Source organism: Ursus maritimus, unplaced genomic scaffold, assembly GCF_017311325.1.
Source record: "Ursus maritimus isolate PB19 unplaced genomic scaffold, ASM1731132v1 scaffold_16, whole genome shotgun sequence".
Lineage (NCBI taxonomy): Eukaryota > Metazoa > Chordata > Mammalia > Carnivora > Ursidae > Ursus > Ursus maritimus.
In genome coordinates, this window is record NW_024424008.1 from 12586335 (window position 1) to 12611852 (window position 25518).

General features: G+C 52.3%; 2 protein-coding genes across 5 annotated transcripts in view; one reads left to right on the top strand and one right to left on the bottom strand.

The window, feature by feature from the left end:
- Window positions 1-17182, top strand: part of USP35 (ubiquitin specific peptidase 35) — a 51742-nt gene extending 34560 nt beyond the window's left edge. The window contains exons 8-11 of the mRNA XM_040630906.1: window positions 12201-12294; window positions 13225-13331; window positions 13823-15074; window positions 16034-17182. Coding sequence (XP_040486840.1) covers window positions 12201-12294; window positions 13225-13331; window positions 13823-15074; window positions 16034-16201 — 1621 coding nt within the window. The 3' untranslated portion in view covers window positions 16202-17182. The remainder of the gene's footprint in view (window positions 1-12200; window positions 12295-13224; window positions 13332-13822; window positions 15075-16033) is intronic.
- Window positions 17183-18190: 1008 nt separating this feature from the next.
- Window positions 18191-25518, bottom strand: part of GAB2 (GRB2 associated binding protein 2) — a 183296-nt gene continuing 175968 nt past the window's right edge. For 3 of the 4 annotated variants that reach the window (XM_040630908.1, XM_008707388.2, XM_008707391.2), the window contains exons 6-10: window positions 24831-25095; window positions 23529-23619; window positions 23190-23292; window positions 21788-21913; window positions 18191-21205 (exon numbers count right to left, since the gene is read on the bottom strand). In XM_040630908.1, the coding sequence (XP_040486842.1) occupies window positions 21062-21205; window positions 21788-21913; window positions 23190-23292; window positions 23529-23619; window positions 24831-25095 (729 nt within the window). In that variant the 3' untranslated portion in view covers window positions 18191-21061. The remainder of the gene's footprint in view (window positions 21206-21787; window positions 21914-23189; window positions 23293-23528; window positions 23620-24830; window positions 25096-25518) is intronic. The other variant, XM_040630909.1, reaches the window with a different exon arrangement.

The window sequence follows — 25518 nt, forward strand, 5'->3', positions numbered from 1 at the left end:
TCAGTTCCGTATTGAATAATAGTGGTGAGAGTGGACATCCTTGTCATTCTTGTTCCTGATCTTATAGGAGGGGCTCTGTTTGTCCCCATTGAGTATCATGTTAGCTGTGGGTTTTTCATGTAGGATCTTCATTATGTTGAGGTGTGTTCTAACACAGGGAGAGTTTTTTTTTTTTTACCATGAACAGATGTTAAATTTTCCCAAATGCTTTTTCTGCATCTATTGAGATGATCATAAGATTTTTATCCTTCGTGTTGTTAATATGTATCACTTAATTGATTTGTGAATATTGTGGCATTTGTCCACCCTGGAGTAAATCCCACTTTATTGTCGTGAATGATCCTTGTAATGGATTAAATTAGTTTGCTGATACTTGGTTGAGGATTTTTGCATCTGTGTTCAGCAGGAATGTTGGCCTGGGGTTTTCGTTTTTTGTAGTATCTTTGACTGGTTTTGGTATCAGTGATGCTGGTGTCACAGAATATATTTGTTTTTTCTTTGTTGTTGTTGTTTTATCATAGAATATATTTGGAAGCTTTCCTTCCTCTCTATTTTTTTGGAATAGTTTGAAGAGAAGTGGGTATTATCTCTTCTTTAAATGTTTGGTAGAATTCACCTGTGAGTCTGTCTGGTCTTGGACTTTTTTGGTAGTTAATTGATTACTGATTGCATTTTGTTATTAGTAATTGGTCCGTTCACATGTTCTGTTTCTTCTTGATTCAGTTTTGGAAGATGGTATGTTTCTTGGAATTTATACATTTCTTCTAGGTTGTCCGGTTTGTTGGCATACAATTTTTTGTAGCAGTCTTTTATGATCCTTTGTATTTCTGTGGTGTCTCTTGTTAGTTCTCTTTTGTTTCTGATTTTATTTAGTTGAGTCCTCTCTTTTTCTTGATGAGTCTGGGTAAAGATTTATCAATTTAAAAAAAAATCTTTTTAAAGAACCAGCTCTTGATTTCATTGATACATATTTTTTAGTCTCTGTTTCATTTATCTCTGCTGTGATCTTTATTATTTCTTTCCATTTACTAACCTTGGGCTTTGTTCTTTTCTAGTTCCTTAAGGTGTAAGGTTAGTTTGTTGGTTTGAGGTTTCTCTTGTTTCTTGAGGTAGGCCTGTATTAGTATAAACGTCCCTTTTAGAACTGCTTTTGCTGTATCCCAAAGACTTTGGACTGTTGTGTTTTCATTTTCATTTGTCTCCGTGCATTTTTAAAAAATTTCCCCTTTGATTTCTTCATTGACCTACTGGTCGTTCAGTAGCATGTTGTTCAGCTGCTCCGTTCTTGGCCGCATAGATACTTTTAGTTGTTACATCGTCTTGCTGGATTGATCCCTTGATCATTATCCCCCCTTTTTTTTTTCTTTTCTTCTCATGTCACAGTTTTTGTCTTAAGGTTTATCTGAGTATTGTTATCCCGTCTTTTGTTTGCTTGCTTGCTTCCGTTTGCATGGATCACCCCAGGCTGCACCGGCCTTGGCTCCAGACGCCAGCACCAGGGCTCCCCCTGCCCTGAGCTCCCCAGACCTTCCGGCTTGCTGGCAGTTGAGCTTCCTCTGCCCCACCAGGGACATAGGGGAGTGGCACGTTTCCTTTCAAAGCAGTGAAAGGAAAAAACCTACAATAAAGAATACTGTACCTGGCAAGGTTATCATTTAGAATTGAAGGAGAGAGAGAGTTTCCCAGACAGACAAAGTTAAAGGAGCTCATCATCACTATAGTGGCTTTACAAGAAACACTAAAAAGATTTCTTTAAAATGGGGCGGGGCGGGGGGGAAGGCTATAATTAGAAATAAGAAAATTATGAGTAAAAAAAAATGTAGTGTTATATCAACATATACATAAAACATGGTGGGGAGAGTAAAAAGAAGTTCTTTTAGAATGTGTTTGAACTTAAGTGACCCTCAACTTAATATAGACTGCTGTATACTTAGGATGTTATATATGAACCTGATGGTTACCACAAACCCCAAACCTATAATGCACAAAAAATAGAAAGCCAAGCTTACCATTAGGGAAGGTCATCAGTCACAAGGAAAGAGAGTACAGGAGAAGAAAGGAACAAAGAAGAATGATAAAAACAACTAGAAGCAGTTTTAAAAATGGCAGTAAGTACGTACCTGTCGGTAATTACTTTAAATGTACCTGGTCTGACTGCTGCATCAGAAGACATAGGGCGGTGCAATAAAATGGATAAGAAAACAAAACCCGGGGACGCCTCGGTGGCTCAGGTGGTTAAGCCTCAGACTCTTGATTTTGGCTCAGGTCATGATCTCAGGGTCAAGCCCTGCATTGGGTTCCACACTGGACGTGGAGCCACCTTAAGCTTCGCTCTCTCCCTCTCTCTCAAACAAAAACCAACCAACCAACCACCTAGATGCTGCCTGCCAGACTCACTGCAGAGCCTGGCAGGGTAGCCGTAGCTGAAGCAGGTGCAAGCCGAGGTGGTCCCAGGGTGCTCGGTGCAGAGGGCATCCTGGAGGGGTGGCTGGAGCTATGGCCCGTGTGGTCCAGGATATGCCAGGGTGCTTCGTGCAGGGGTACCTTGGGGTGGCTAGAGCCGAAGCTGGGTGTGGGTAGGGGCATCTGAGAGTGCTCTGCACAGACCGCTGAGGCTGGAGTGGTTGCAAGCTGTGGATGTTCGGCAAGTTGGGGTCCCCTGGTGGGGCAGCTGGAGCTGAGGCAGGGTGTGAGCTAGGGTGCCCTGGTGGGGTGGCTAGCACCAAAGCAGGTGTGAGCTAGGAGGTCCTGGAGCGCGCCGAGCTGGGGGTGCCCTAGCAAGCCATCTGGAGCCAAAGTGGTGGAGGTCTGGTGTGTTCCAGGGTCCTTTGTGACTGTGTCACCTTGGGGAGATGACTGCAGCTTAACAGGCTAACCAGGGGTGACCGGGTGTGTGCTGTGCTGGGGTTGACCTGGTGAGACGGCTCAGCCTTGGGTGGGCGAGGGGCCTGGGGCTCACTGAAGGGGCAGGCCAGCCATGGTGCCTGGGTCCTGCTCTCGTCTGTGCTTTCAAGGTGGAGGGGACCATAAACTGTGGTGCTCGCCAGCCCCTTTATCTGAAGAATTTCCAGCAGCTCCCCTGCTGTTTGGCAGGGTTCTAGGGCTGGTTCCTTTATATTGTAGTTGCTTTTTTAAAGTGAGGGTTTTGTTTTTGTTTTTGTTTTTGTTTTTGTCTTTGTTTTTGTTTTCTGTGCCTCAGCATAGGCAGATCTGCTCATGGTCCCGCAGGACTATTCCTCCCCACTGCAGAGTCGGTGGTGGGGGTTTTGAGCATTGGTTTCTGTGTCTCTGTCTTTCGTGTCCTCTGTGTGGTCTCTCTGTCTGTTGTGCAGAAGCTCTTCCGTCAGCCCTTCTTCAGGAGGAATGGCTCTATAAATAGGAGTAGATTTGGTGTCTGGAGGATGTGAGCTCAGGGTCTTATCGCCATCTTGGACCAGAACCCGTCGGGTTTTAATTTGCGTTCCTCTGATGACCTATGATGTGGAACGTCTTTTTATGTGCTTTTTTGGCATCTGTAGATCTTCGGTGAGGTGTCTGTTAAGATGTTTGGCCCTTTGTAAAATGGAGTTATAATTGACGTACAGTGTTATGTTAGTTTCAGGTGTACAGCACAGTGATCTGACATCCGTACACCTCGGGAAGTGATCACCGCAGAAGTCCAGTTACCGTGGGTCACTTTACGGTGTTAACACAGGGTTATTGACTGTATTCTCCACGCTCGTGATTTAGTTCTAACTGCAAGTTTGTACTTAATTCCCTTCACCCATTTCACCCCCACCAACACTCCTGCTCCCCTCTGGCAATCACCAGTCTGTCTCTGTGTCTGTGAGTCTTGGTTTTGTTTCTTAGATGCCACACATGAGTGAAATCGTGGTGTATTTGCCCTTTCTGTTTTCCTTATGTCACTTAGCTTAATAACCTTAAGGTCCGTCCATGCCAGAAAGGGCATGATTTTTATTTGTTTGTTTGTTTTTAAAAAAGATTTATTTATTTATTTGAAGAGGGTGGATGAGGAAAGCATCTCAAGCAGACTCCCCACAGAGCCTGGAGCCCGACGTGGGGCTTGATCTCAAGACCCTGAGATCATGACTGAGCCGAAATCAAGAGTCAGATGCTCTAACTGACTGAGGCACCCAGCTGCCCTATTTTTTAATTTATTATTATTTTTTTTATTTTAATGATTGAGTAGTGTTCCATCGTGTGTGTGTGTGTGTGTGGAAAATATGTGTATATAGTGTGTGTGTGTATATATAGTGTGTATTGTATGCCTTTTATTTCTTTTTCCTGCCTAATTGCTGTGCTTAGGACTTCCAATACTATGTTGAATAAAAGTGGGGATATTGAGTATCTTTGCCTTGTTCCTTCTCTTCGAGGAAAAGCTTTAAGCTTTTCACTGTTGAGTGTGATGTTAGCTGTGGGTTTGTCATATGTGGGCTTTTGTATGTTGAGGTGCATTCCATGTGTACACATTTTGTTGAGAATTTTTTTCGTAAGTAGATATTGAATTTTGTCAAAATCTTTTTCTGTATTGAGATTATCATATGAAATTTACACTACATTTAGTCAGTGTGATGTATCATTGTTAATTTGTGGGTGTTGAGCCTTCCTAAATCCCTGGAATAAACCCCACTTGGCCATGGTATATGATCCTTTCAGTGTATTGTTGAACTCAGTTTGCTAATATTTTGTTGAGAATTTTTGCATCTATATTCATTGGGATATTGGCTTGTACCTTTCTTTTTTATGTGTGATGGTGTCCTTGTCTGGTTTTGGTATCAGGGTAATGCTGGCTTCATAAAATGAGTTTGGAAGCTTTCCCTTTTCTTCAGTTTTTTGGAAGAATTTGAGAAGGCTAGATACTCATATTCTTTGAATTTTTTGTAGGATTCACCAGTAAAGTGTCTGGTCCTGGACTTCAGTTTGTTGGAACTTTTTTGATTACCGATTCAATCTCCTTATTAGTCATCAGTCTACTTATATTTTCTATTTCTTCATGATTTCTAGGAATTTATCCATTTCTTCTAGGTTGCCCAATTTATTGTTTTAATAGTTCATAGTAGTATCTTATGATCTTTTGTATTTCTATGGCATCAATTGTAACTTTTTTCGTTTTTGATTTTATTTATTTGAACCCTCCCTTTTTTCTGTGTTAGTGTAGCTAAAGGTTTGTCAATTTTGTTTGTTTTCACAGAACCAGCTCTCAGCTTCACTCATCATTTCTATTGTGCTTTAAGTTTCTATTTCATTTATTTATGCTCTGATCTTTATTTCCTTTTTTTTTTTTTTTAAACCGTGAGCTTTCTTCTTTTTCTAGTTCATTTAGGTGTAAAGTTAAATGGTTTGAGATTCCTTGTTCTTGCGGTGGGCCCGTATTGCTCTGAGTTTCCTTCTCAGAACTTATTTTGCTTCGTCCCGTAGATTTCGGTATGTTGTATGTCTGTTTTTGTTTTTGTTGTTTTTGTGTGTGTGTATTTCTGTTTTAATTATCTCCATATAATTAAAAAATTTCTTCTTTAATCTCTCCTGTGACCCAGTAGTCTTTCAGTTTTAACACGTTGTCTAATCTCGACATATTTGTGGTTTTCCCATTTTCCTTCTTGTAAATGATTTCTGGTTTTAAACCATTGTGGTCAGAGAAGATGCTTGATATGTTTTCAGTCTTCTGGAATTTATTGAGACTTCTTTTGTGGCTTAATGTGTGACGGATCCTACAGAATGTAGCATGTGCATTTGAGAAGAATGTATATTGTCCTGGTTTTGGTTGGAATGTTCTGTATTTATCTGTTAAGTTCATCTGGTCTAATGTGTTGTTGAAGGCTGATGTTTCCTTACTGATTTTCTGTCTTGATGGTTGATCCATTGATTTAAGTGAGGTGTTAAAATCCCTTAATGTTGTTTTGTTCTCATTTTCTCTCTTAAAGTGTGTTAATATTTCCTTTATATATTCTGGTGCTCCTATTTTAGGTGCATACGTATTTATAAATATTATATCTTCTTACTGGATCAACCCCTCTCATTATGTGGTACCCCTCTTTGTCTTTTGTTACAGTGTTTGTTGTAAATTCCATTTTTTTTAATTTTTTATTTATTTATTTATTTTTATTATATTATGTTAGTCACCATACAGTACATCCCCGGTTTCTGATGTAAGGCTCAATGATTCATTAGTTGTGTATAACACCCAGTGCACCATGCAATACGTGCCCTCCTTACTACCCATCACCAGCCTATCCCATTCCCCCACCCCCTCCCCTCTGAGGCCCTCAGTTTGTTTCTCAGAGTCCATAGTCTCTCATTTTTCATTCCCCCTTCTGATTACCCCCCCTTTATCCCTTTCTTCCCCTACCCATCATCCTAGTTCTTATGTTCCATAGATGAGAGAAATCATATGATAATTGTCTTTCTCTGCTTGACTTATTTCACTTAGCATTATCTCCTCCAGTGCCGTCCATGTTGTAGCAAATGTTGAGAACTCATTCTTTCTGATAGCTGAGTAATATTCCATTGTATATATGGACCACAACTTCCCCAAAGATACAGACGTAGTGAAGAGAAGGGCCATATGCACCCCAATGTTCATAGCAGCAATGTCCACAATAGCTAAATCGTGGAAGGAGCCGAGATGCCCTTCAACAGATGACTGGATTAAGAAGTAAATTCCATTTTTTTGATGCAAGTGCAGTTTTTTTTTTTAATTTTTTTTACAACTGTCAAGGCACTTTATTTTATTTTATTTTTTTAATAATATTTTTTTATTATGTTAGTCACCATACAGTACATCCCTAGTTTTTGATGTAAAGTTCCAATGATTCATTAGTTGCGTATAACACCCAGTGCACCATGCAATACGTGCCCTCCTTAATACCCATCACCGGCCTACCCCATTCCCCCACCCCCTCCCCTCTGAAGCCCTCAGTTTGTTTCTCAGAGTCCATAGTCTCTCATGCTTCATTCCCCCTTCTGATTGCAGTTTTACCAGCTTTCTTTTCAGTATTTTTTTTTCATCCCTTCACTTTCAGTCTGTATGTCCTTATCTGTGAAGTGAGTCTCTTATAGGCAGTGTATGGATGGGTATTGTTTTTTATCCATTTTAGCCACACTTTTGATTGAAGAATTTAGTCCATTTACATTTAAAGTAATTATTGAGAGGTATGTATTTATTGCCATTTTGTTAATTGTTTTCTGCTTGTGTGTGTAGTTCCTTTCTTTTTCTCTTCCTTTGTGGCTTTATGATGTTTTAAAATAGTATGTTAGATTCCTTTCTCATTTTCTTTTTGTATTTACTGTAAGTTTTGGTTTGTAGTCACTGTGATGTTCGCAGGCATTGTCTTGTTTATCTAATAACATTGTATTTTAAGTTGATAGCAGCTAATGGTTGAACACATTTGAAAAGTACGTTTTTACTCTCCTCCCTAGTTTCATGTTTTTCTTTTTTTGTGTTTCTGAGAGAGAGAGAGTAAGAGCACATGTGTGTACAAGCAGAGGATGGGGAAAGGGAGAGGAAGAGGGAGAGAATCTCCAGTAGACTCCTTGCTGAGCGCAGAGCCCAGTGCAGGGCTTGACACAGGGCTCGATCTCACAACTCTCAGATCATATCCCAAGCCGAGACCAAGAGTTGGATGCTTAACCGACTGAGCCACCCAGGCGCCTCCCTAGTTTCGTGTTTTTTATATCACTTTTTACATCTTTTTTGTGTGTATATTAGCTAATTATTACAGTTTCAATTAATTTTGTGAGTTTTACCTTTTAACCTTCTATCTTTATAACTGATTAATCCATTATTTTTACTATATATTCAGCCTTTCCAGTGAGACTTTTACTTTTGTGCTTTTTTTTGTTATTAGTGACATTTCTTTTCAGCTTGAAGAAGTCTGTTTTATATTTTTGATAAGGCCTTTTTAGTAGTGAATAATTCCCTTGGCTTTTGCTTGTCTTTAAAGCTCTTTCTCTCTCCTTCAAATTTGAATGATAACCTTGCAGGGTAGAGTATTCTCGGTTGAAAGTTTCTCCTTTTAGCACTTTGAATATGTCATGCCACTCATCTGGCTTGTCAGATTTTTGCTGAGAAAGCTGCTAGTAGCCTTAAGGGTTTTATTTTTATTTGAAAAAATTTTTTGTATGTAACAATTTGTTTTTCTCTTGCTGCTTTTAAGATGCTTTAATTTTTGACATTTTAATGATAATGTTTCTTGCTGGGGCTATCTTTGGGTCCATCTTATTTGAAACTCTCTGGGCTTTCTGCACTTGGACGTCTGTTTCCTTCCCCAGGTTAGGGAAGTCTTCAGCCTCTTTTTTCACATATGTGTCCCGGCTCTTTCTTTCTTCTACGTCTGGGTGAGTTGCACGGCTTTGTCTTCCCCCTTGCTGCTTTCTTTCAACTCATCCATTCTGTCGTTGAGCCGCTCTAGTCTGTTTTTCATTTGAGTTGTTAATGTTCTTCACCTCTGTGACTTCCGTTTGGGACCTTCTTACTACCCCGTTTTGTCGTTGCTGACATTCTCATTGTGTTCGTCTAGCCCCCACCCCCCCCTTCCCCAAGCTCGGTGAACATCTTTATGCTCATTCATGAATTCCTTATCAGGTAGATTACCTATCTCTGTATCCTTAAGGTCTTTTTCTGACGTTTTGTCTTGTTCTTTTGTTTGGAGCACAGTTCTCCTTTTCCTCGTCTTGCTTCACTCTCTGTCTGGTTCTACGTATCAGGCAGAACAGCCGCTCTCTGTCTTGAAGGCATGGCCTTTTGTAGGTGGTGATTCTTGGTCACCCTTGCCCTCGTTCTTGGTTATCTCTTGAACTGTGATTTTTCTCAATCACCTGATTTATTCTTCATCTGTCCCTGTTGATAGGGCCCTATATGAGCATGTGCCAAGACCTATTAGTGATCCAAGGGGAGGGATCCCATTTAACACCTCGTTTCAGGTGATGGGAAGCCAGACTCCCAGGCAGTAGCTTGTAAAGTATGTGAATATATTTGGTCCTGTGCTGCTGCAATAATAGTCCCTGCTGGCCTCCAGACCAGATCTGGAAGCGTCCCCTGGACAACAGTGTTAAAAACCAGGGCGCCAGACAAGCTCCTTTCTGGGAGTTTCTTCCAGCTGGAGTGAGGCGAAGGGTGTGCGCTAGGATCGGTCTCCTTGCTCCTGTCCCTGGGGAGTGCTTTCTTAGCCTCTAGATAGGTGGGAAACCTGAAGCCTGTCCCTTAGGCTGATGCTCCGGGCTAGGTGTTTGGCCTTTTTCACAGGCAGAATCGGGTTGTGTTTCAGTCTGTTGGTGCAGTGCCCTGGCGGTGGTAGCCTGCCAGGAACTGTCTTGTGTGTGTTACCTTTCTGCGGAGCTCCCTGACGCCAGCCCTCTTGGGCCACCAGGGCCAGGTGCTCAGGGAGCATCTCCTGTGCGGATGGTGCGTACCCACTTGCTTGAGCAAGGCAGCCAGAGAGCGTAGGGGGTGGGCTTGTTTGCCGGCTTCAGAAAGCCAGCGAAGAATGGCATGACTGCATAGGCCCTTGGGCTTTGGCAGTGAGTGGCAGAGTGCCTCGCCTGTACACACGCGCCAGCTTGGGGGCCGGGGAGCGTTGCGGCCGCCGCGCTAGCAGATTCTAGCTAGGGAGTGTGAGCAGTCCGTGACAGTAGGCGCTCGTCTGTCCCAGCTGGGGAGCAGGGGAACAGTGCCGCCGCCTGTGTTGTCCGGCTCAGCCAATGCTGGGGTCACACTTGCTCCTTCCTGTCTGTCCCGGCGAGGCGGTGGAGGGTGGGTGCCTGGACGGGTTTGCCTGTCTGTGCGGGCGGCCTGCGTGCCGTGCAACAGTGGTGGCCCCGCTGCCCCCGTCAGCAGGGAGCTTCTCAGCTGTCCCCGCTCCTCCAGCTGTTGTCTCCAGATCAGCAAATAAATCGATCTGATATATAGTGTAGGTACTTTGCAAACCACTGTGTTTTCGCCCTCCAGGGGGGAAGCTCAGTGTAGTAGAGCATTTGGGGACCCCTGGTTCTGCCGGCCACGTGCTGTGGAGGCTCCTCTCTCTCCAGTTGCAGATCCCAGGCTCTGTGTGCCAGCTGGGAGGCATCAGCTCTTCTGTCCCCGGGCAGAAGCACCTGTCTAGGGGCGCCTGGGTGGCACAGCAGTTAAGCGTCTGCTCAGGGCGTGATCCCGGCGTTATGGGATCGAGCCCCGCATCAGGCTCCTCCGCTATGAGCCTGCTTCTTCCTCTCCCACTCCCCCTGCTTGTGTTCCCTCTCTCCCTGGCTGTCTCTATCTCTGTCAAATAAATAAATAAAATCTTAAAAAAAAAAAAAAAAAAGCACCTGTCTAGGGACGCCCCTCCCTGTTGCATCTATGCCCCTGGCGTGGGGTTTTCTGCAAGACCCTGTCTCTGCCCCTCCTAGCCATCTCAGGGTGGTCCTTCTGTCCTTTGTTGTGGAAAAGCAGTTCCTCTAGTTTTCAGATCTTTCTCAGAGGGAACCAATCCATAGGTGGCCATGGATTGGGTGTGTCTGTGGAGTTCTGGATCTTACTGTGCTACGGACTTGGACCCTCACTCCCTCTATATTTGGTCCATTTTTAAATCAGTTGTTGGTTTTCTTACTGTTGAGTTTTAAGAACTCTTAGTATATTTTGGATAACAATCCTTTATCAGATGGGTCTTTTGCAGATATTTTCTCCAAGTCTCTGGCTTGTCGTTTAATTCTCTGGATGTTTGCTTTCACAGAGCAGAAGAGTTTAATTTTAAGGAAATCCAGCTTATTAATTATTTGTGCAGATCATGTCTCTGGTGTGGCATCTAAAAAGGCATCGCCATACCCAGGGTCATAAAGGTCTTCTCCTGTGTTACCCTCTGAGAATTTTATAGTTTTGCATTTTATATTTAGGTCTCTGATCCATCTTGAGTTAATTTTTTGGGATGAGTGTGAGGTGTGTGTCTAGGTGTATGTGTGTGTTTTTCATGTGGATGTCCAAATGTTCCAGCACCATCTGTTGACAAGACTGGTTTTTGCTCCCTTGTTTTTTGCCTTTGCTCCTTTGTCAAGGTCAGTTGACTGTATTTGTGGGGGTCTATTTCTGGGCTCTCTGTTATATTCTACTGATCCATTTGACTCTTCTTTCACCCACACCACACTTAGGCATCTTTTTTTTTTTTAAAGTAACAGTGCAGGTAAGCTTCGCCCTGGTTTATGGTATGACCTCAAGTAGGTTTCTCCTCTCTGAGCTTCAGGTTCCAGTAAGGGGAGGTTGCAGCTAAATCTCTAGCACTTTCTCACGGGTGCGCTTCTCAGACCTGGTGAAGGTCTCGTTTTTCCACTTTACAGTCTGCTGCAGACAATGTTAATTTTTGTAAAATACAGTCAGACGACTTACCAGAACAATGATCACGTGTTTATAGGGTTGTAGTGAGGTCACACGTACACGTTCCTAACCGCTCACTCAGCTTCTGAACTTAACCTTTGTGACGGATGGCGAGGGGGACCACACTTGGGTAACGCTGTTCCGCGCAGCGAGCTCAGGCCGGGAAGGTGCCTGACCTGGCCGCCCAGAGCTGCTTGTGAGAACAGGAGCTCAGGTGAGGCCTGGGAATTGGCTTGTTCCAAGACAATGCGGGTGTCAGCAGAGGCTCCTTCCCTTCTCCGGCAGGATCAGACCCCATCGTTGGGAGCCCGTTCCCCCTCCCCACCCCTGCCATGTCCTCTTTGTGCTGCACATTGACCCCTGCCTCCCTCATTCGAAGGCAGGGGAACCACTCAGGTGGTCTTAGGGCCATGGCGTGGGGACCCTGAGGGGGTGGCTGTGAGAGCGGACTTGGAGGGGCCAGGTTGGAGCAAGGCCAGCTGCCCTGAGTGGGTCTGAACACCATTTCCCGGGGAAAGAGGAGATGGGTGTGAGTGGCTTTGGTGGCTGGGGATGATCCTGGCACAGACCAGCACGTGCCAGAGAGCTCCGGCCCCACCACTTGGAGACTGTAGAGCTCGGCACACTGGAATTTTTGAGTCTTAGAGTCGTGGGCTCTCTCAGCTGGAATGAGCGGCAGGGCTCACTTCCTTGTCCAGGCTGGGTGTTCACCTGCACTTCCTCCCTGGCCTCTGGCCCAGGCCTGAGCTTTAAGTGGCTGCTCCGCCTTTAGGCCGGATGCCCTGGTTGCCTGTGCTGCGGGTGAGTTGAGGCTCCTTGGATGCCCTTGGCTTACCCTGGATGCTTTTGCTTTATTTTGAAGCTTCAGACACTGTGTGCTCAGATTGACTGAGAACAACTCGCAGCCCCTGATGACCAAGCTGCAGTGGCTCTTCGCCTTCCTGGAACACAGCCAGGTCAGTTGGGGGTTGATGGGGGGTGAGTGCAGGGGGAGTCGGGGTATGATGGAGAGGAGGCTCTGGTCTGACACCCTTCCCTGCATCTGGCTAGAAGGCCCTGCGTCGTGGTGTAAGCTGTTGAGCCCCAAGTTGGGGCTGGCACGGGTTCATGGTTGGTTTAGTGCCTTATGGGACAGAAGAGGGAGTGTTTCCTTGCGCCCCCTTCTGTGTCCTGATGCCCAGATCTCTCCCATCAGTGATTCACGCCCTTGCAGTAGGTGTTGCTTTCTCATCTGTCGTATTTGGGCACGTGCATTGCCAGGCACCCCGAGGGCTGTGTTTGTTTTGTTCACTGTCTCTGCCCTCGTGGAACCTAAAACCCTTGGCCAGGCATTATGCAAGGCCCCGTGGGGGCCACGGAGAGGTAGAAGCCATGGTTCCTGCTTCATAGAGCTCACAGTCTGGTGGGGAAGGTGGACCTGCACATAACAATCGTGACACTTGAACGGAGGGAAATGCAGTGTTGTGTGCATGCAAGGGAGGGAAAAGCTGATTGTGGTGGGGGAGGGGACCATTGGGACGACCTCACGGAACAGGTGTCCAAGCATCTGGGTCTTGAACTCTAAGCTTTTGATGGAGGAAAGGTGTTTTAGGCAGAGGGAATGGCAATGAGTAAGGGTCTGGAAAGAAATAGGAGGTGCGTTGGGGAGGAGCGAATTCCTGGAGGATTGGTGCATCTCTGTGAATCTAGTGCCGTACTCATAGGCTGCATGGACTTGGTGGGAGAGGATGGGTCAGACACAACGAGGAATGAGGAGGGCTTCAGGGAGGAGGCCGGGAAGTTGAGGACAGAGTTTCCCCAGGGTCCCTCAGGCTCAGGACATGGCAGAGCTGGTTAGTGAGTGGCCTCTTGCTCCTGACCCTGCCTTTCACCTGCCTTGGTCCTAGCGGCCTGCCATCTCTCCAGAGAACTTCCTCTCTGCATCCTGGACACCCTGGTTCAGCCCCGGCACCCAGCAGGACTGCTCAGAGTACCTGAAGTACCTGCTGGACCGGTAAGGGGGGCCAGACTCTGTGCGGGGGCTTCAGAGCTGGCGGAGGGTGCCTGTGGGAGAGCCCACCTCTCCGGCTGTGTGGCCTCTCGCTGGAAACAGGTGCCGCACCGTATTCGTGGAAGGCGCGGAGATGGGTGCCGTGAGGGGTGGGCAGGGCTGCGTGTGAGGGACCTTTGGGAGCTGGAGAGGGGTCAGCGCGTGCACACGCGTGTGCTCCGCTTGCCCAAGTGCGTGTGCGCGTGTTCGGAACAGCGCATGGAGAGGGGGCACGTCTGCACGTGGCGGGTTTGTGTGCCTGTGTGGAGGGAAGTGTGTGCACGTGTGCTTGGCTCGTGAGTGCGTATGCGTGGATGTCGTTTGCACACGCATGTGTAGACTCTGTGTGTACGTCCAAACGTGTGGCTCCTAGATTAGGCAGATGGCCCAGATCGGCCTGAGCCCTGGGAGTGGATCTGTGCCGATGTATGAAGGCCCCGTGCTCTCTGCTCCAGGCTGCATGAAGAGGAGAAGACGGGGACGAGGATCTGCCAAAAGCTCAAGCAGTCCAGCTTGCCCTCCCCTCCCGAGGAGCCCCCCAGCCCAAGCCCCACGTCTGTGGAGAAGATGTTCGGAGGCAAGATTGTGACGCGGATACGCTGTCTCCGCTGCCTCAACGTCTCCTCCAGAGAGGAGGCCTTCACGGACCTCTCTCTCGCTTTCCCCCCCACGGAGCGCTGTCGCCGCCGCCGCCTGGGCTCGGTGATGCTCCCTGCAGAGGACCTCGGGGGCCGGGACCCGCCCCCACCCTCCCCAGCCCAGGTTCCAAGCAGGGTGGGTCCTCGGAGGCAGAGGAAACACTGTGTCACGGGGGATGCCCCCCCCTCCGTCCTGGACATTGAAGGCCTGGGCCCCCAGGGACGTGGGGGGCAGAGCAGTGGGGAGAAGGTGGAGAAGGAGGAGGAAGTAGAGGAGGAAGCACAGGAGGAGGAAAGGACCCAGGAGGAGGAGGAGGAAGAGGAGAAAGAGAAGGAGGAGGAGGAGGAGAAGGCAGAGAAGGAGAAGGAGGCCGAGACCACAAAGGAGAAGGAGGACGACGGCCCGGGGCCAGGGAGCCACAGGGGTGCCGCCGCCCCCGCCGGCGAGGGCTCCCGCTCGGTCCTGGACCTGGTCAACTACTTCCTGTCCCCCGAGAGGCTGACGGCGGAGAACCGCTACTACTGCGAGCCCTGCGCTTCGCTGCAGGACGCCGAGAGGGCGGTGGAGCTGAGCCGGGGGCCGCGCTACCTCATCCTGACGCTGCTGCGCTTCTCCTTCGACCTGCGCACCATGCGGCGCCGCAAGATCCTGGACGACGTCGCCGTCCCCCTGCTGCTGCGCCTGCCGCTGGCGGGGGGCCGCGGCCAGGCCTACGACCTGTGCAGCGTCGTCGTGCACTCCGGGGTGTCCTCGGAGAGCGGCCACTACTACTGCTACGCCCGCGAGGGCACCGCCCGCCCGGCCCCCTCTCTGGGCGCTGCCGACAGGCCGGAGCCCGAGCACCAGTGGTACCTGTTCAACGACACCCGGGTGTCCTTCTCCTCCTTCGAGTCCGTCAGCAACGTCACCTCCTTCTTCCCCAAGGACACGGCCTACGTGCTCTTTTACCGGCAGCGGCCCGGGGAGGGGCCCGAGGCCGAGCCGGGCTCTCCCAGAGGCCGGACGGAGCCCACGCTCCACAAAGATTTGATGGAGGCCATTTCCAAAGACAACGTCCTTTACCTGCAGGTGAGCAGGGCCGCCGGGGCCTCCGAGCTGATCTGGGGGGCGGGCTTCCCTGCACCGCCTCCGGCCTGGAGGGTGCTCTGTCTCCTTTTTCACTGCCCTTTCATTGACCCCTTATGCTGGGAATATACTGGTGGGGAGAGAGAACCCCTTACTTCAGAGGAGCCGACGTCCAGTATGCCCAGTTGTTTATTAAGCCTTGTCCTGAGTGTGCGAGGGGCACCGTGGGGTCGTGTGGTGAGAAGTCGAGGTTTGCGGGGGCACCTGGGGACCACGCTGCCCAGAACCTCCTCTCATGTACTGCCCCTCTTTAGAGTCAGGGATGGGATCAGAATACTTAGCAGCTGGAACAGCAGAGCCCCGACCCACCAGACTAGTGCCACTGGGCCGCGTGGACAGCAGCGGCCGGAGTCTGTGAGGACACTGGGCCGGCTTTACATTTCTGCTGGGCCTTCCAGGCAGAGGCAGGGCCGTGGGTAAGGACCGTCTGTGAGGCTGGCCTCCGTTCAGCCCGGGGAAGAGGTTTCTCACAGGCAAGTGCTTTCCCAGTGCTTTGAGGGGCAGTGAGCTGGACACCTGTGTCCGGACACCAGGGGAACCCTGTGTGGTGTGACGTGATCCTTGAAGTCCCTGCATCACGTCCTCCCCGGCGCCCAGGTGGTCCTTGTCAGTGACTCAGTCTTGTGTGCGTGAGTTCCTTTTCTCCAAGGGGCTAGGAGTTTTTACTGGGAGAAGCATGGTTTTGCAGCCTAGATGTGGGGTGGAAGGATGGAGCCATCCCAGCCATCCTCCCCGAGGGCAGAAGCTGAGGCTCCTCTGTGTTTGGCCCTGGGCACCACGGGGACACTCAGAAATGCTCTGCTGGATGGCACTAGGGTGGGGCTGGGGGCACAGTGCAGGGAAGACTGGCTTGGGAGCCTGAATTTTAAGCCTCCCCCCCTCCCCCGCATCTGTGTTCCCAGGAGCAGGAGAAGGAGGCCCGAAGCAGGGCGGCCTACATCTCTGCACTCCCCGCATCTCCGCACTGGGGGAGGGGCTTCGACGAAGACAAGGATGAGGACGAAGGCTCTCCGGGAGGCTGCAGTCCTGCCGGTGGCAGTGGCGGTGACTTCCACAGACTGGTCTTCTAATGTGGACCCTGCCCCAGCCCACCGCAGGGGAGGCCTTGACCCTTTCCTTCTGGGAACTGGGTGGGGACCGAGGCAGAGGCGCTCTGCCAGGTGGGGTCTGAGGGAGGCTGTGGGGGCAGGTCCAGCCCTGAACACAGGCCCTTCCAAGGGCAGGAAAGATGGAGAGGAAGCTTCTGGGACACCGGTTCTCAGCCTGAAGGGTGTGCAGAGACGCAAAGACAGAGGTGAGAACCAAGCGCCTGACACTGGGCCTCAGGCCCCGACACTGCGATCACTACTGTTAAGATGTCTCTCACCCAAGTGTCCTGGTCAACTTGAAGCAGTGTAGACGGACACTCTCTGGGCCTTGTCCCTCCGTCCCCCCAGCAGGCTACGTGACGGGGCTGAACGTCACAGCTCTAGTGTTTTGCCATCAAATAGCATGTCCCTCCTAGCTCCTTTCGGACGGTCCTGTCGCTCTGCAGTGTAAAAAGCAGAGCAGGATCTGGGGCGTGTGTGTCGTACTGCGGCCACCTCTTGGGCTGAGAGCATTCCAGAGCCGCCGGATGGGGTTGCCTGCACCCTCGGCGGGACTTTGAGGGGAGTGTAGGGGGGAAGCAGCCTGGCATGGGATCAGAGACTGTCCATGCATAGAGGGGAGAACAGTCCCCCCCACCCCACAGCGGGAGACCCTTAACCCCCAAACCCCATCTCCCCTCGCCTGCCTCAGTGCCTGAGATGCCACCATTTGCATCCCCTTTCCGGTGAAGATAGAGAATCCTTATTTTACTGCAACTATGTGTTTCTCCTGAAGCCATCGTGTGACCCGAGGAAAGCTGGCTGGCTCAGCGCCTTATCATCTGAGCCTGGCCTAGGGGCTGGGGGGTGGTTTGGTGAGGAGCAGATAGTGACCTCATTGTGCCCTGACACTGCTGTACCCTTCTACGTGGAGAGAAGAGACTCAGGGTCTCAAACAGGAATAAAAATAGGTTCTGCGAAGTCTTTAAAGATGTCATTCTTTCTGCCTCTGTGGCTGTGATGGTGGCTGTGCCCTTTGGGCAGTGAGGAGGGTAGAGCCCGTGCCCTGTTGGCTTGTGTGACACACCACGGGAGGTGAAAGTGTGCTACGCTGAGGCGCTTGCAAGTTAAAGGTGAGGACTGGGAGGACCCCGAGGGTAGAGCTGGGACCAGCAGTGGGGACGACGCCCAGATGCAGGCACCGGCAGAGGGAAGGACCTCTCATTACCCCGAGAGGCAGGTACCCAGACTCCGGGCTGCCCGAGGAGATCCTGTCAGGGGGACTCGCCTATCGGGTGAAGCCAGAGCCCCCGTATCTGGGGATTTTTCAGACCCCGAGAACTCTGGACTGCCCAGAACTGGCTACGGCTGCTCCCACATTCTTTCCTCCTTCCCTGGGAGAACCCGGTGCAGGTGTGTGGCCTCTCCTGGGACAGACTTGGGCACTGGCCAGGAGGAAAAGGGGGAGGCAGCTCCCCCAGTCTCCGCAGGTGCCAGCCTATTCTTGGAGCTGGAGAGGCACGCAAAAGCCCTTTCCACCCCACCCCTGCCCATCTGGGGGAACGAAGCAGGAGGGGAAGGCAGGGCCAGAGGCTGGGCCAGGGGCTGCCTGCCGGTGCTGTAGGTGGAGTTGAGTTTTGGCCCAAATGTCCCAGACCCTTGGGACATCAGCCCTTAGGGATCAGCGGAACTGGGCTGGTAGTCTGTCAGAGACCAAGTCATGCTCAGAATTCATCTCGGCCCTCTGTGCTTCTAAGCTGAGTGGGTAGAAGTTACAGTTGCCATGTTATGAATCAGGAACACACATTCCAAGGTAAGGAGGATTCATTCTCGTTCCCGGTCAAGACGAGGGCCCCGTTACTTCCTATTCAAAGGAAAGGGAGCAGACTGGCACCGAGCCTTCCTGAGGGTAACCCCCGGGCAGGGATTCTGGGCGGGTGGGTTCCCTCCCCGGCGACTTCCGACGAGGCAGGCTCCAGCGGCCGTCTCTGGTTGCTTCTAATGGACTTTATTGTTGTCCTGCTCCAACAGCACAGTAAAAAGGCCCCTGCAAGCTCCAGGCCTGCGCCGTGTCACCACGGCAAAGACAGGACCCACCAGAACACGTTCCCACCCCACCCCAGACCTACTCCCAGGATAAATACATGTTACACATTTTTTTAAAAAGAAAACAGAATAAATTAATAACTTAAGTGATTAGGCACCAACAGTGATTTGAAAAATTAAATGTCAATTTTAAATTGTATAACAGGGCAAGAACCTAAGACTGGGCCGCTAGCCCCTTTTCTCTTCCCGACAAATAGACAATTCTGTGCGAAATGATTCTAAATTTCAAGACACGTGTAACCAACACACAAGAATGCACACCACCAACTAGGACAGGACAGCCTGCACCTCGAGGGGGCCCCTCCGCAGGCAGCCCAGGGAGCTTGGGGAGTCCCAGAGTGTTGGCTCCCAGACGAGGGAGCTGCAGTGCTCCTGGGCCCAGCCTCGCCTCCCTCACGGGTTGCAGACCGAGGAGTGCGAACTGCGTCGTCTGAGCTCTTGTCGGAAGGGTGCGGGGAGGGTGGGTGGGCCAGGGCTTGGGGCAAGCTCCGCTCACTTCAGAAGGGGAAGGGTTGTGCTTCTCTCCCAGGAATGGGGCATATTTGAAGAGTTTCCAATGTAGAAGTCTCCAAAGTCCACCTCAGGGAGGGGCCCGGGCTCACGGACTCACACGCTCGGTGCGCTCCACCCTGGGAAGCCGGAGCCTCCATAGCGGGACCTCCCCCTCGGCACAGCTCGGCTGCCGTCTAGTCTAACCACCTTTCACGGTGGTGGCTCCGTGGGACCTTGCTTCGCCCATCTCCCTGGAAACCCCCCCCCACCCCCGCTGCTTGTTCCTGCTGGCCGGGCGCCATGAGTCTGGGTCTGCCCTTGCCGGGCCCCCAGGGAGGTAAACCGAACTGACAGGTGTGTACTAGAGACCGGGTCCCCTTACGCTTCCTTCTGTCTCTGCCCCTCCACCCTGAGGGACTGGAGCTGCAGGAACCAGGAGCCGGAAGGAGGCCTCCTTGAACATGAGATCTGAACACTCAGTTTCTAAAGACTCCGACCAGTTTCATTCACCTCGTGGTACGCTCAGAAAGTGCTCACGGCTGGGGCAGCGCCACTCAGCGCTCCCCTAGGAGACCCTTGCAGAGAGGGCCTTAAGGGCACGCGGTGGCAGCCACTGCCATCAGCCCCAGGACCCCAGCTCTGCCCTCCTTCCCTAGAAAACTGCTCCGTCTTCCTGCCTCACAAGCCCCTCTCGCACTCGCTCTCCCAGACCCCACCTTCCCCGGATCTGCACCGTCTCCTGCAGAAGCAGCCTTGCTTCCAGTCTCTCTCGGCTCTTACCAATGTCCCGTGCCTCAAGCACATGGCCAAACTGCTTCATCCCCACGTTCCCAGAACCTGACCAAGGCAGCCATTAATCAGTGCTCGCTGAGTTGAGCTGAACTGCTAGGAGAGGGGCTACTGTGGAGAAAATCCTCCCAACCGGAGTGGGGCTTCTGTGACCATGGCCAGGTGTGTGCTCTTGGGAGCCCAAAGGTGAGCTGGAGCCACCTCTGTGAGCCAGGGTGGGAGGAAGCTCTGTAATCCGCAGACTGGGCTCTCTCCTCCCCAGCCGAGGACAAAGTGCCTGGGGGGGGGGGGGCGCAGCCGATGTGCCGGCCTTCACCCACGGGAGCAGAGCCTGGCCTCTCCTGCGCCCAGTGTGGCTCGGAGCTACCAGGGAGCCGCAGCTGGAAGATGAGCTGGGAAAACACCAGGGGCTCCTGAGACCACACTCCTACCGGCCTGGGCCCCGGCAGAAGCCCCAGCCCTCCCCCAAGTCCTCTTGGCCCCACCCTCGCCTGCACTGCTTCCCCCCTTTCCTCACTTCTGCCCCGCTTCCCTCGCTGGCTGCACTGCCTGCCTCCTGCCTCTCAGCCCATCAGTGACCTGCCCACGCCCACCAACTGTCTTGCAGAGACACACTTGCTGTACCCTCCCCACTACAGCCTAGGGCCCCTCAGGGCCTGCAGCACCTCTCGTCCGCCCCGCACGCCCTCCCCACCCGGCACCGCCTTCCCTTGGCACCAGCCTCTGCCCGCACCCTGCAGCACCCAGCACTGTCCCAGCCGCCTCTGGCGGGGTGCACCCATGGAGGAGGGCCTGAATGCTCCTGGGGCCCTAGTCACCCCCTGCTCCTGATTCGTGGTTGCCCATCCTCCTCTGTCTTCCCTCCCTTGCCGCTGCCTCCTGCCTCTCCCTGCCCACAACAGCTACACGGTGGCGGGGCCGCTGCCTTCTGTGTCCCTCGAGACCACTGCCAACCTTCCTTCTCAACTCATCTTTCAGGGGCCTTGCCTCTCCCCTACCAAGACAGACAAGGAGGAAAGTCCATGTCCACTTTGGTCTGCTGGTCCTGGGCTCCCTGGGTCAGCGAGACAACATGGCATCTTCTGGGACTGAAGGAGAGGTAGCCCAGTAGCTGGAGGGAAGAGGGCTTGAGGGCTCAGCCCCAGCCCCTCCCCAAGCCTAGTAGGTATTCGGGTCTAAAGGACAGGAAGAGGCTGAAGGATGCTTTTTGGCAATAGCTCTAACTAAGGTGGGGAGAGGCATGGCCATTACTGATAAAAATCAAAGGTGGGCCCCGAGTGGGCAGAGGAAGTGCCTTGATCAGGCCCTCGCCTCTCAGGAGAAGGGTTCAGGGTCCCTGACATCAAGTGCTTCGAAGGCCAGAGTGGCAGGAGGGGGCACCGGGAGAGGAGAAGGTGTGTGTGGGGGGATAGGCGGGAGGAGCCAGCTCGGGAGATGCTGCCCCCGGGCACCTCCCCCGGCGCGGTGGCCCCTGCGTCACAGCTTAGCGCCCTTGGAAGGCTCGGAGGACTGCCGCACATCTGTCCACTCCTGCATGGTGTTCTGCAGGGCCTGGGTTTTCTCCTTGTCCACCTGAACGTAGTCCACCTTCTCGTCGGAAGTGACGGATGACGTGGATGGCTGAGGACAGAATGGGGAAATGGCTGTGAGTTATCCGGAGGGCGGGGAGCTCTTTCTGAGCTGCCTCGCGCGGGGAGAGGAGATGGGCCTCAGGAGCCTGCATTCTGTTTCTGAAAGGGGCCTTTAAGGCCCAAACCACATCATCTCTCCTGATTTCCCAGCTCCAAGGGGACCCAGGCCTTCCTCTCTGCCTCCACCCACCTCCCCGTGAAGGAATCGGCCGGGTGCCAACGAGCACCAGCCAGAGGGGAGCACTGGCAGCCACTCTGCTGTCTGGACGGGGCAGCTGGGAGTGCTTCCTGGGGAGGCTTTCCGGGGCCCGGGAGTCCCTTCTGCAGGTCCCTGTACCAAAGGCAGGGGATGCACGTGGACAGTTCTCAAAGACAAGCCAGGACACAGGATCCCCGAGCCTTGGGTCGCTCCCTGACTCACTTCGTAACCCCGAGCAGACCGCGGCTTCTGGTGAGCAGTACAAGGGGGGTGGACTGGCTGAGAAGGTCGGACAGACCTCGAGCCCTCTGAGGCCCAGACTAAAAGGCCAAGCAGTCAAGCAGTACGAGGCTGAGTGCTGGGACACGGTACCTTGCGGTGGGGGCTGGGGGAGCCCGGCTGGAAGTCCAGGGCCAGGTAATCAACGCTGCCCGTGCTCTTCTTTGGGGCGGGACTGTTGGTGCCACTGGGAATGGGAGATGCAGACACTGGATTTTGCTATCACAGAGGAGGGAAAACCCGTTAGTAAGTGCAGGAAACAGGCTAAGCCCTCACCCAGAAAAACCCACATCTCTGGGAATCGAGTGCCCACTCGGAGTCATGCACTGGGCCGGGGCTTCTCATGTCCTCATTTAAACCCTCATAACAATCCTGTGATGTACGTTTTCTCACTACAACTGTGGTTCAGTGTACAGCCGGCGAGCGGGGACGGGAGCGGGTCTGGTATCGGGCTCCCAGACCCGCCGAGCCCTGCTGTCCTGCGCTGCCTCCCTCCGGGGTGGTGGGCCAGGTCTCCACAGGCTCTGGACAGACCCCGTGTTTGCCTGCTGGCCCCCAACAGGGGACCTTTCCTTTATGCCCTGGATGCTGGAAAGTCTTCGGCGTCCCTGGCCTCGAGCGGGGCGGCCTTCTCCCCGGGCTCCCCCAGCAGCTCTTCAACGGAGACACTCCAGGCTCCTGTCTCTGTCCAGGCACCAACACCAGCTTGTCTAGGATTTTCTTGAAGTCTTACTAATGAGAATGCCAACAGTCCTAGTTCTGTTTTTTGGCTCCTGACTGGTTGCTTCGTTCTTTCATTACTGTTGCAGCAGCTATGGCTTTTTCAATGAAAATGTCAGGGGGGACGCTTCTCACGGGCTGACCGTGTTTGTACCTCTGTGATGGCCTTGGCCACCGTGCGTCATGGTGCACGTGTGCCCTCACCACTGAGGAGATAACTCAATAAATGCTTACGCTCACATTCCTGCTCATGGTCATGGCAACAGCACAATAAGAAATGAAGAGGTCTTGACTTTTGAAAGATTTTAACAGGACAGAAGGAGGAAGTCAACTTTGAAGGCCGCTCTGGTCATGCTCTCTAGGCTCCCAGGGGCACTTCTGAGGCACCTGTCTAATCCCCTGGCCTTTCAAGCCTTCTGTGGCTCCCTGTGGCCCAGAGAGAAAGCCCGGACTTCCCAAGACAGCATTCGGGCTCATTCATGATCCGGCTCCAGCCCAGCCTCCACGGGCAGCCAGCCGGGTACGCCCGCCCATCCTGCAAGTATATCCCCACGGCACAGTCGCGAGAGGCAGGCCTTCCTGGCCCTTTAAGACCACGGCCTCCTCGAGGGCAGGGACCGTGCCTTCCTTGCCTCTGATGACGGCCCCGCCGTGCTCAGCACCCATGCACACGGGAAGGATGGCAGCCGCAAAGCAGTCCCATCCCGTGGGGGGCCTGCGGGGGGTCCCAGGCTACTCCGGCAGGAGTCAGTCCTGTGGGGTGCAGAGGACTCACCATAGGGACATAGTTCTCTTCGCTGTCTCCGGAGTCCGTGCTGGTGATGCTCTGGGTGGAGATGGGGCGGCAGTACTGGGACGAGCTGCAGTTGAAGGTGTGGCTGTGGTGGGGAGAAGACCGTGACCGCGGTCACACCCAGACTTCACCCCCGGAGCGCCATGCTCCATCACCAGACGAAGGTCTGACACGGGGCAGGTGCAATGACCCCCTTCAGAGATGAGGAAACCACGCCCCCAGAGCCCGCTCCGCTCACGGCGCGAGCATCAGCACGCAGCCACTCCCCTCACCAGCCTAACAGCCCAGTTCCAAGCTCCCACCTCCCTGGCGGACACTCACATGGCCCTAGACCAAGACTTGGTGACAGGTGACTTGAAGGGGAGCTCATCGATGACAGTGTTGTTTCTCAGGTCCAGTGGTGTTGGCTTTACTGGAGCAGGAACAGAAAGTCAAATGATCAGCCGCTGATGATAACGCCGCACATACACACACGTCCATGTGACACACAAGTACATTTACACGGGGAAACTGAGGCTCAGCGGGTTCTAGGATCTTTGCCTATGTCGACAGGCCTTGAAGTCATGTCTTCAGATTCTGAACGATACTTTCTTTGCAAGCATATTCTGCAGGAATCATATTTTCAGAATCCAAAATGGAGACACTGGGTCTGACAACAGACTGTTCCCCCCAGATCTGTGGCTGTATATGAAAACAAGAGATGGGGACTGCGACGGAGAAAGTCACCAGGACTGCTCCCTGCCACTCGTGGACCAGGGCAGTAGAGCCTGCCGTGGAGGAAGGCGAGTGCCAAAGGCCCTAAAGGCTCCACTTCAAACTCGAAGATCTCAATTCCCTGTTGACCAGACCAAGTGGGGGGGGGGGCAGTTATCCTGCCCAGTTACTCTACTTCTCCTTTTGAATTCCTGCCCCGGGCCCCCCGCCAGCAGACTGAGGGAGCCTGGAACTCAAACTGTAGTATTTCTTCCCGGTCTGAATGCAGGGGGCACGGATCTAGCTTTCCCGAACATCCGCTGGGTACCAGACTCTGTCCTAGACGCTTTCCTCCGAAACACACCGCTATCCCCACCAAAGCTCAGAGAAATTGAGATGAGTTAGCCAACCGAAGTCGCACCCTGGGAAGCGCTGAATAAGGGTTCCAGCCCACAGGCCGCTGGTTCGGGAGCCCACGCCTGCTGTCACAGCAGGGGTATCTCGGCACGGACCACGCCACCGGGGCTCATACGTGTCCCACGTCCTCCAAAAGCAGTTTATACAGGCACTTTTAGACACAGTATCTGTGTTGCTCAGTGCTCTGCCAGGCACGTAGTCACAGTTCTCAGACGAGTAACAAGGCTCAGACACACAGAATGATTTGCTTCTCATCTCAGCTGGCGAGCCGGAACTGGAACGTGTCCTGTCCTTGGGTGCCCACACCCCTGCCCATCAAGGCTACTCGGGTGGCCGGTCCCTAGGCTGCTGGGCCACTGGAACGAATTTGAGCGTTTGTGTGTGAGAGTTTGGGGTGGCTTAGGCTCCAGAGGCTAACACTTCCTGGCAAGGAAAGCTCAGGATCCACCCGATCCCTAAATGAATGCAAACCGCTCCTGGACACTGTCCAGCGACGGGACAGGGGAGACTTACCTTTCCGGTCAGGTTTGAGGTTGCGGTTGACAGGCGGTGGCTGGATCTCACTCCCTCGGCTGGGGCCCCGGTGCATAGAAAGGGCTGTTGAGGGGTAGCCAAGCCCCTCAAAGTGGTGGGGTCCTGGGCTCATGGGGATGTAGACACTCTGGGAGTTATCGCCTGCTCGCTCCGTGGCCAGCAGGGTGGAGGACCCTGGATTCATGGGCACATAGTTGTCCTCGGAATTGGTGCTCTCTGACCTGCCCACAATGGTTTTCCCTGGCTAGGAGGGAGAGCAGAAGAAATACAGCGGTAACTAGCGAGAAGAAACAGGAAGGGGGTGAGAATTTGTCTGCAAGGAGAGGAGAGTTATAACTGGGTTCGCTGCCCCGGGAAGCTAGGAAGGCAGGCCCTGGCAAAACCAAGCAGACAGGCACAGTAGGAGGCAGAAAGAAGTGAGGTCTGTGGGTCCCTGCTAGTTTACACGATCCCTTGGGACCCACTTGCAATTTGTAATAATCCTCTAGTATCACATAACCCCTGGTGGCTCAGTCCACAAGGCTTTGTGGGAGCCTGACCAGGCTGAGGGGGGCAGAGGCCACAGACCGTACAGGTTTGGTTTAGGACCTGCCCTTCACCTCAGGTCCAGACTCCCCATTAGGGGGCTGGATCTGAAGCCCGACCAGGGCCGGGAGCCCAGAAGAAC